This window comes from Pteropus medius, unplaced genomic scaffold, assembly GCF_902729225.1.
Source record: "Pteropus medius unplaced genomic scaffold, Ma_sr-lr_union100, whole genome shotgun sequence".
Lineage (NCBI taxonomy): Eukaryota > Metazoa > Chordata > Mammalia > Chiroptera > Pteropodidae > Pteropus > Pteropus medius.
Genome location: NW_024345479.1, coordinates 4,471,785 through 4,482,448, shown reverse-complemented (window position 1 = coordinate 4,482,448; position 10,664 = coordinate 4,471,785). Strand labels below are relative to the sequence as shown.

The 10,664-nt window shown below is 48.8% G+C and overlaps 1 protein-coding gene across 3 annotated transcripts in view; it reads right to left on the bottom strand.

The window, feature by feature from the left end:
* Nucleotides 1–242: 242 nt before the first annotated feature.
* The window catches only part of IGF2BP1 (insulin like growth factor 2 mRNA binding protein 1), a 35,782-nt gene continuing 25,360 nt past the window's right edge, over nucleotides 243–10,664 (bottom strand). For 2 of the 3 annotated variants that reach the window (XM_039873764.1, XM_039873766.1), the window contains 11 exons: nucleotides 10,380–10,443; nucleotides 8,890–9,171; nucleotides 7,860–7,994; nucleotides 6,861–6,983; nucleotides 6,088–6,223; nucleotides 5,240–5,362; nucleotides 4,769–4,888; nucleotides 3,861–3,935; nucleotides 2,985–3,116; nucleotides 2,621–2,734; nucleotides 243–1,675 (listed from right to left, as the gene is read on the bottom strand). In XM_039873764.1, the coding sequence (XP_039729698.1) occupies nucleotides 1,583–1,675; nucleotides 2,621–2,734; nucleotides 2,985–3,116; nucleotides 3,861–3,935; nucleotides 4,769–4,888; nucleotides 5,240–5,362; nucleotides 6,088–6,223; nucleotides 6,861–6,983; nucleotides 7,860–7,994; nucleotides 8,890–9,171; nucleotides 10,380–10,443 (1,397 nt within the window). In that variant the 3' untranslated portion in view covers nucleotides 243–1,582. The remainder of the gene's footprint in view (nucleotides 1,676–2,620; nucleotides 2,735–2,984; nucleotides 3,117–3,860; nucleotides 3,936–4,768; nucleotides 4,889–5,239; nucleotides 5,363–6,087; nucleotides 6,224–6,860; nucleotides 6,984–7,859; nucleotides 7,995–8,889; nucleotides 9,172–10,379; nucleotides 10,444–10,664) is intronic. The other variant, XM_039873765.1, reaches the window with a different exon arrangement.

Below are 10,664 nucleotides of genomic sequence, written 5' to 3'. Positions count from 1 at the left end.
AGAGGCCTCCACCCTTCCCAGCACACTCGATAGCATTGTCCAAGGTAGCTAAAGTACACCATCTGGCTAATATGCATTGGCGATCAGTATATCGAGAAAGGCCTAACCTCAGTTAACTGATGGCTGCCATCTTCCCCAAGGGCTGAACTTCAAATGGGATTTTATTGAGCCTGGTAAATTAATAAATTAAGCTTATTTACTCCTTTGTGTATGTTGCTGGTACTTTGGATTTTGTTTTTCTATTTTTTTTTTTGGAACACCTTTCATCATGCCAATGATTTGTGGAGGCAGAAGCCATCAGTTAAAATATACTTCTAGGATAAAAACAGAAGCGAATACTCTCCAATTTACTAAATAGTCATAATATATGCCAGATGACAAACTTTAGCTTTATCGGGAGCTCAGGGTTGGGTTCCACATCCCACCACCACCAAAAGAACAGTGCCGTGGGGCGGGGAGTGCCCCGCAACCCCTGCCTCTGGGAACCAGCCCTTATGCAAACACGTGGGCTGGCGTGAGGGCACAGTGGCAGCCTTTGGGGCCACTCAAGTCCTCCATGGAACTGAGACTTTATCAAGGGGAGCAGTGTCCCCTTCCCAGTGCTCATATCCAATCATTAAAATAGACTTTAAAAAAATATAAAATCTGCCTGAGAATGATGGGAATCAGGGACGGTACAGTGGTCAGCCCCTATCCCGCTGAGCATTCAGTACCACCCATGTGCACCTGGACATGCATGATGTGGGACCTATATGGTTGGAGGGACGTGAATCGGGTGGGGAATCTTGGTGGGGAAGCCCCAGCAGAGTGGGGGAAATTCTTTGTGCCAATTTTTCAAAACAGTGATCTAGAACAGATCAGCCACGAGGGCACTTCTTTTAAACGTGGATTACTGTAAATTTTAATCATCTGTCTCCCCATCTCTCACCCTCCTTTCTTTATTTTTTGCTGTTACTAGGGGCTGGTAGGGAGGGATTGGAATTAAACTACAGATGCTGATATGTCTTCTCCCTCTGAGTCAATAACATAAACTAAACAATGCATTTCATTGGTCCTCGCTTCTTCTGGTAGCAGTAAAGATAAAACAATTAGTGTGAATATAGGAAGAGGCTATGTCAGGGTATGAGAATGGAGGTATTTTAATCAAATAAACCAAGCAGGAGAAGGTTGGAAGGATTTTAGGGTCAAAAAGCAAACCGTCCTTTGAGGCTGATTAAAACACCCCTCTACATGTTTTAAAAACCTGAAGGAAATTTTATTTCTCTTCCCGCTGGGGACTGGCCCACCCTCTCGGTGGGACCTGAAGAACTTACTTAAACAATCCACGTTTAAAAGCACCCTGAGCTAGAATTTCCACGGTGACACCCTGAGGGGTGGGCAGTGTTAAGCCAATTGGTTGGGTGTTTAGGGCAGAGAGATCAGGGTTCCTCACTGGAACATCTTTCTCAAGCAAGTGGGCAAACCTGATCTACGACCCAGCCCAAGTGTCCCTGATTCCCACTCATTCTCAGGCCTGCTGGGGAGAACGTGCTCTCGATTTCAGCCCGTTGTCCTCGAGTAGATGCGGTGAGAAGGGGCTGGGTCACTTCCTCCGTGCCTGGGCCTGGTTACTCTGTCCCTTTTGGTGCAGCTGTTTAACTTGGGCCAGGATGTCTCGGATCTTCCGCTGAGCCATCTGCAGAAAGAACAGGTGACAAGGAGGGAGTGAGAACCTCCAAAGCAAAGCAGGAGACAGCCTCGACTGGGAGACAGGCCATCAAGACCCAGACCCCGGCAGCAAACAGCAGGACGCACTGGACTTAAAGAAAGATGAGGAAGACTGAGGGTTAGTGACCTTAGGTTTCTCTGCCTCCAGGTGGACCCTGAGCAGGGGGGTGCGGGGGGAGGAGAGACAGTAGTATAACTCATTCAGAATTTAAAACTTGAAAAACTTTGAAAATTGACAAAGTTGACACATATTACTGAACCCAAAATGGAACTCCTAGAGTTTCTGGGAGTATAAGTTGATCAGAGGGTCAACCAGGAGACCGCATCACAAATCACAACTCTGCTATACATGTAACTATCCCCAGGAAAGGGGATGAAATGCCTGGAGATGGATGAACGATAAAAGCATTGAAATAAGCCTCACTGTAAAAATGTGCAAAATGCCAAAGGATCCGTATTTTTACTCTTTCCTTCCCACAAATGTCTTCCCTAAGGATAAAATTTATAATGGAATCAACTGCAGAATGTGATTCGCTCGACAGAACTATCCCAGAATGTCTCCTTTCCATGAACAAGACTGGATGATGAATAATGCCAATTTCTTTACTTATCCAGCACAAAAATAATGGTTAGGGAAGGACTAAATTTAGATAACAGGAAATACCACCAGTATATAATGTTATTGCATATAACATATACTACATATGAAAACTGTCAAATCACTCCCTGGAAACCTTAAGAGGAGATAATGCATGTACACATACTTCTACACCTAAAATAGAAGAACGAGCCAAACTGGAGGCAGGCAGAGTCCACGGGACTTGTCAAGGTCATTCTGGTCAACTCTAGAGTCTCACTTCTCTGATACCTAGGCTCCTGCCACCCTCCTTTCATGGGGAAATGCCATACATACCTGGCTAGCATAGAAATGCCCAATGATCTTGACGATGACCTGGTCATTCTCATCAGGGGTCTGGTCTCTTGGCACTACCACCTCAGCGGCTGTCAAATTCTGCAACTCATTCACCTGAGGGTAGGGTGAGCAGAGAGGAGGAGCTCAGGGTGCCATTAAGAAAGCATGAGTGGGATTGAAGGGAGGGGCAAGAGGCTGGTAACTAGCAGGTAGAAAGTGCAGGAGTCGGGAGTTGAGCCTGGGGAATAGAATCAAGTAAACAGAGTCCTAAGGTTGAGCAGGGTAGGGGAGCAGGAGGCCAGGGCAGAACTGTTAGGCTTGGGGATCAAGGTCTAGAAATTTCAATGTGGCCCTCACAGCTCACCGTTTTGCCACCTTTGCCAATGACCCGGCCGGCTGCTGATGCTGGCACCCGGATATGGGTCTCCAGCTTTACCTCCTCCTTGGGACCAAAGAAATTCTCCTCCTTGAGTTTTCCGTAAATTCTTCCCTGAGCCTGAGAAGATGAGGTCGTGAATTAGCAGGCGACACGTACATGACAAAACATTCCGAGGCGTGGTCCCCAAGCTCCATCCAGCCCTTCAGCCCACAGGCCCACCCTACTGGGTGGGGGTAGTTCAACCAACTAGACCAGATGAGGAGAGAATTTCAACGGCATTGAACTGTCAGTGTCCCTTCTGCTCATCTGTAATATCGGAGAACCTGGGGAGAGTACCTTACTTCCAAGAGGAACATAATTCACAGGCTACACACCAGATCTACGGGGTCTGGGACGACTACACATATTTGGACAAAGCAGCGTGTAGCAATTCGTGGTCCTGAGTGGCAGCTGGTTGAGTCACTCAGAGGGCAGGCTGTCAGACACCCTATATAGCCTAGACAGCTGTTCCTGTTTGCCACCTGTCAGGCTGTTAACTATCAGCGTTTGGCTGTCTGAGCAGAAGTTTGAGAACTCAGGGATGTAGCAGGGGCAGAAAAGGGAATTTGGCATCAAAGACCTTCCTTATTAACTATGGCAGAGCGCAAGGAAGAAGCCCTTGGACTTCTTTCCCACAAGCCTACTGATGATCTTCAGGAAGTAATGAGGAAAACAGAAGTAACAAATAAAGTTTGATGCCCGTTTGAAAGCGGCCTTGCAGCCCTGTATCCCACAGGGGAAGCTTAAAAACGTGACACAAACTTGCAACCGCCCCCTTGATTCCAGTGTATCCAGTTTGGAAAAACAATAAAGAATCAGAACCTTGAATTGGGCCTCTGGGGGTCCAGTGATGATGACCATACGAACTTTGGAGTCCGGAGTTTCGGGAGGAGCAATCTGCAAAGCGAACATCTGGTCAGAGGCACCCTTTATCTCCACGGTTCCGGTCTCCCTACCCACTTCTGAGGACACGGGGAAAGAAGAAGACCCTGAACACCAAAGTCATTGCCCCTGCACCCAAACCGTTTTGAGGGCAAGGAAGCGTTTGCTCCAGTGACATCATCTAAATAGGGCCTCCCCACCCTTTCCCCTCCCAATCTTCCTAAGAGGTTTTAGGGGAGTCTTGCCAAGGAGAGGAGCACAAACGAGGTGACCAGTGCGGGGAGGGCAGGGACCGCAGTCCACTGGAAAACAATCACTGCTTTTGATCAAAACTTTAAGACCACTGCAACAAACGATTTAGACTTGCGAAATGTAACAACACCTTTGTTTCACTGTGACAGTCTCCCTGCTGTCTCCACGGGACCCTGGCCAGAGAAGGTAAAAAGACAGCTAACATTTACTGAGCAACCACTGTGTACCAGGCACTGACAGAACCAGAGGCTTCCGCTGCATTATTTCTTAGTGTTACGATGACTACCGTACCGATGAGGAAACTGAGGCTCAGGCCACACGGCCTAACGACGGGGATTTGAACTCATGTCAGTCTGTGGCAAAACCTAAGCTCTCTTTCTAGGCTACAACACCACCTCCTCCCTAGCCTGAAAATCCAGAATAATGGAAGGCATTCCGGTGGAGGACCCAGAAAGGTCAAAAACAAAGGCAGCTGCGATTCCACAGGGAAAAGGCCCCAACGACAGCTCAATGGGGCGTCTGGGAACAAAGGTAGAAGGTGACGGAAGCAGAGCACTCTCCCCTCCCAGGACTTGGAAGGAGACATAGCAGATCACCTTAATGGAGGCGCTGGCGAAACGGGAGAGCTGTTTGATGTGCTGCCCTTTCTTGCCGATGATGGCGCCCACTGCCTGGGCAGGAATGAACACCTGCACCATCTCCTGCTCCGGAGCCTGCTGCCGAGACAGGGCGTGTTATTACCAAGGGCCAAGGGGCACAGTCCGGAAGCCCCTCCATGCCACTGCCATGCATTCTCAGGAAGGAAGGGGTGCAGGCACCCAGTGGCCAACCTGGGCTACACACTCTTTAGCTCCTCCTATGCCCGGGAAGAGGAGGAAGGAAGAAGAGCATCCGAGATTGCCTTCCATGGGGTTGAGGTTCTGGGAACAATGCAGCAGGAGCATCCTCAGACCTCCCTTCCCTCTCCCTGCGAATTTCTGAGCATCAGGGGCCCACAAGGAGTCGGACTCTTTAAGGGAGGCGATACACGGGGCCAGGTGTCCCCTGTCATAAGACTTTGCACCTACCATAAAGGAGCTATAGGGAGCAGCTCCGGCAACGCTGCTGGGAGGTGGCGGGACTGCACTGGACGAGGCTGGGAAAAGGCCTACGGCAGCCAGGTTCAGGCCAGGGATGAGATGAGACTGCAGCTGGGGAAGGAAGGTAAGGAGGATGTCAGCTCAATCCGATGGGGCCTGGTGGTCCCTTGTGTGTGGCACTGGCTGAACCAAGAGGACAAGTACCCCCAGAGAGAGTGGGCTAAACACAGAAGAATTACACGCTTTTACACAAACACCTGCCTACTCTTTTGGTTCTCATTCACGCTCACATATATACCTAGGGTATGGAGTTGTGAGTGATACGGTGTTCTCACTGGACTCCAATCGGAAGAGCCAACCAGTTTTGTACCGTCAGAAGCCCATGCTCTCTGGTTTACTCCACTGAGACAGATGACAAACTCACAGCCCGGTATTGTAATGAATGTGCCTACATGAGGAGTGGCAAGGACAGATCTCCATTTGACTTCTAGGACTCACCTTTTCGGTCACGTACGCTACCATCCTCACTCCCCTTTGAAAATCGGATGAAAATTATGGACCCTCTCCCCACTAAAGTGTACTCTTAGACAAATTTTACAAACAATTACAGGAGGATCACAGAGCTCGAAACCCAAGATTGAAAGCCCCACCCCAGGAATCAAATGAAGAACCCCTATTATAATCAAAGTTAAAAGCCTTTTTCCGATGAACCTAATTCCAAAAGCAAATAAATGCTCCAAAGCCACACAGCACATGCCATGCCCCGCCCACATGGAAGACTCACTCTGCTGTGGCTCAGGCTCGGAGCAGGGCAGGCAGAGATGCCTGATACTCACACTCATGGCAGCCACGTCATTCTCGTAAGCCTCCCGAACCTTCTTCATGATCTCTTGCTCAGCCCTGCAGCAGTTCTCAATAGCCCCCTTCACAGTGATGGTCCTTTCGGGATTATAGAGAGTGAGGTCCTGCAGCCTGGAGCGGGGGGAGGGGCAAAGCAGCGTTACCCTTCCACTCACAGGATGGGCTCAGGCCCCAGCCAGGGATGAGTCGCAAGCTCACCACTTCTGCATGCTCTTTAACTTTTGCCAGAAAGCTCTGTCTCTGGCCTTTGCTTTGTAACTAGGGCAGAGCGAAGTACAGAGAGATAAGACACACAGTGCTCACATAGCAGCTAATCCGCTCCCTTAACTTCCGTTCTTCCCAGTGAGTCAGGCCACCGCACAGACCATATGCTATCCTCACAAAAGAACCTAGGTCCATTCCCTTCTCACAGCCTGACAGACATGCTCGGAACTCCGAAGCCCCGGCTCCAAGCTGCAGGTGCCCCCTCCTTGAGATGCAGAGCATCTGAGGTGGGATGTGGAGGGCACAGGACTGAGGTGGTGGCTCTAAAGAAAGACCCCAGCCCACATGGCAGTGGTGAAGGGAGACCTCCAGCCCTTATAGAAATAAATCTTCTTTACCATTTCTTTGATGCTTCTTCTTTGATAGGCAGAAACTGCATCCAACTTAAGAGGCAAGTATTAATGAAAGGGGCTCAATAATGAAACATAGTCGACCCTGGGCCCTAGGCGTCCCGCTCATAAAGAAAGCAATGTGAGAGCCTTACGAGGAGATGGTGATTTTCGTCTCTGTGTCTTGCTCCACTTTCTTCAGGTTGCGCCCTTCTTTGCCAATGAGACGCCCCACGAAGTTATTATGGGCCAGGATCTTCAGAGGAACCTCATCAGCCCTTAGGGAGACATGGGAAGAAATGAGGGGCCAGCACTCCTCATGGTGGGTCAGGTAGAGACTCAGGCACCATGCCACCCCAGCAGAGCTTTCAGGAGGAGCCACAGGACAAAATTACATTTCAGAAGATTGTGAGTCTACGGCCATGCGACCCTGAACAAGCCCGATCCCGTCTGATCTTGGAAGCCAAGCAGGATCGGGACTAGTTAGCACTTGGATGGGAGACCACCCAGGAAGACCAGGTGCTGTCGGCATAAAAAATAAAAAATAAAGGATTGTAAGCTGACAAGGTCCTTGCAATCTGTGAGGTCAACCATGGGTTACCTCGCCTAAAAAAAAAATTAAAAAAAAAAAAAGAAGAAGAAGACGACTAGGAAAATGAGCATATCAGTGGTCACTTAGGGATAGAAAAATGGGGTAGTAGGGACAGGTTGCCAAGGAGCACAGGACTGTGAGGGCGACGAATATGTTCATTATTTTAGCTGCGGAGGTGGTTTTAGATATATGCATACTAAAACTCATGGACTTGTATACTTGAAAATAGCCACACTATAGAATTCTATGCAGCTACAAAAAGAATGAGGTGAGTCAGTACATACTGACATGTGAAAGTGAAAAAGCAAATTATAGAAAAAGTCCATTATAACCCCATTTATGCTAAAACACACATGCACATATACATGCTTGCGAGTGCACAGAATCCCTAGGAGGATATGTAAGGTGTTACTTATGGGAAAGCGCGTGTCATTTCGCAGCTCAGATCCTTCTGTACACTTTCTGACTATCTCCTATATCTCTGCATTCTTGCTAAGAAAAAGTGTGTGTTGGCATCAGAGAGGTCACGGTCTCCATGTTCCAAGAAAAGGTGAAGGCTTACGTTTTGGTGTCCTTTGCCTCCTTATGCATAATCTCCAAGATCATCTTACAGGCGGAGGAGCAGCCTTCGGGGGTCGAGTGAACACTGATGGCCTTCTCCGCAGCACCTGCATTCTCCTTCCTGTGCACGTCTATCCTGAGGACCAAAAGGACAAGGACAGTTACTCGTCCCTAGGGAAACCGGATCTTCTTCAGGCTCCTCCCAACTCTCCTCAACCAAAGGCACAGGATCTGCTCTTCTTGGAACAGGGCCAATCAAGGGCAGAACTGGGGACGGCAGAGAAAGGGCCAGAGACACATGACCGGCTTATTGCTCTGGACCCGACTTAATCAGGAGTCGGTGGCTGGAATGATGGCACCTACCATGGGAATGCAGGCTTGGGGAGCAACAGCCCACAACTCTGAAGCTGCATTTCCCCTTGAAACAACTATAAAGTGAAGGCACATTGTCCCAAATTAAAAGTAATAAGAAAGAATTTACTATGAATAAATAATTTACTATGAATAACAGGACATAAATGTGACCTGTTCTTTTCTACAGAGTACACTGATCAGCTGGTCAAGATTAAAGAGGGATGGTTGTGGTAGCATGGGAGGTAGGATGGAATTGCGACCTATGACTGAGGACCCTGACTTTGGCCAGGCTGACCAGCCCTACTGACACCAATAAAAGTGGTGTTAAAATCCCAGAGCACTGAAGAGAGACAGACTCACCAAGACGGGGTCCACTTGATGAGACTTTCTACGAAAAATTATAGAACTTTTCTTGCTAACAGTGCGAGGCCTAGCCATCGCCACCATATGGCACACCCCAGCCCCATTCTGCCTCGCCACTGCCCACCCCTACCTAGGAGGCAAGGATTGGAAGCAGTGACCCCTGAATGGAAAGAGGGAACATGTTCAGGGTGACATTTCCTAAATGGTAAATGTTGACGCCCCTTAGTGTGCTTCCAGGAGGCGCCCCACCTCCCCAGGTACCAACCCCTGCGCTTCCTGGCACCCACCTCCATTCCCCAGCAGCTAAGACTCACTTGGACTGGGTCTGTTTCGTGATGTTTCTTATGGTGGCTCCCTCCTTGCCAATGATGGCGCCCACATACTGGGTGGGCACCAGGAGCCGCAGGGGAATATCCACTTGCTGTTGCTTGGCTGGAGCCCCTGCTGCCACAGGCGAGCCCTGGCGGGGTTGACCCCGAGAGCCAAAGCCTCCTCGGCGCCCGTTCTCAGGACCCTGTGCTATCTGCTCGTCGGGAATGTAGGAGACCTTCAAGGCATGGTTCTCCAGCTGATGGCCATTCAGCTTCATGATGGCTCTGGGGACAGAGAGAGACTCTACTGGTCACTTGGATCCATGTCAATCACCCCAAATCTTCTTGACATGTAAAGTGCTCTACTGCGTTATAGCATGGAACACACTTAAAAGGAGATGACCACCTGCTCACCACTCCCACCTCTACCTTAGAGAATCTTTCAGTCTAAATGACATAGGATGTCAAAGGGAAAAGTAAAGTAAATAAGATATTTCCATGGAATCTGGGGATTTGCTTGTAAATTTCAGCCAAAACTACCTTTTGAGTCTGGCACGTTCCATCTTTAAAGAAACTCCATGAAAAAGAAGTTACGAGTTGGAGACAGAATGGCTTGCTTCCCACTCAGAAGCAGGAGTTTAAGTATATCTGGGATGTCCACAAAACAGGGTCAAACCCCACCCATTCCCAAACCTGCCGTTGGTTAGAAAAGTAAACAAGGCAACAACAGGTTGTGGGTAGTAAGCAAGCTGTTGACATGATCTTTAAAGCCAGGCTAAATACTACAGATTGGCCACAAGGGGCAGTATGAGCCTCCAGAAAATTCTGAGCTCAGGAGACATCTAAAAGAAAACAGTATTCGAGGAACTGGTGGGATTATACAATGTTCCCTAAGTTGGAGGAAACAGAAGGGACAGAGACAGTGCGATGAAAAAGCAAGAAACCCATCAAGAGCAAAATGCCTATAACAAGGTAGATACAGATATTATATCTCTATCTACCCACATGGGTGAATATGTGACGAGTACAGTTCGTCACTACCAGTGGGTAAGAAGTGTTAACTGCTCAACCAAAAAGATAAGAAGCCAGAAAGTGTGGGTATGATAGGACTGAAAAGACCCTAGCAAGCGTAACAGGGATCACGGCGATCACTACAATAAAATGTCTGCCCCCACATTATTACATTAACGAATCCTTTAAAAAAATATTGCAGTTCCTCCTTACTACCACTAGATGGAGCCATCAGCACAGCAAAGGACACTGAAGTTCTCTGGCAACTGGCGATGTCTCTGAGAAGCCAACCTTTTCTCCTAAGAGGATCTCCCACCTTCCCTGGGAGTTCTTTGGGTCCATTCAAATGTATCTGCTATCAGACCCTGAACCAACAATATCAGAACCCAGGCGGGGACGCCTGCCTGCCTAGAACGTATCCCTGTCGGGAAGCAGCAACATCACTTAAAGACCCTCCCAGGCCCACTTTCCAGCCCACTCACTGCCTGGTCTGTTCCCGGTTGGAATAGGTGACATTCACCACTGCCGTCTCACTCTCGGTGTTCACTAGGGGAGCAAAACAGAGGCCTGGGTTAGAGCAGTGAAATTTGGAGATGCCACGAATGAATCTCATGTGTTAAAAGTTCATCCTTCCATACTGTGAGGTCAGCAAGGCATGGAGCAGACCACTTGGAGCTTATGAAATACTTGAAGGGCAAGGCAGAACAGTCCCCCTTCCCGCCCCTTTCACCAGAACTCTTAGAGGATCCTAATTCACCTTCTTGCGT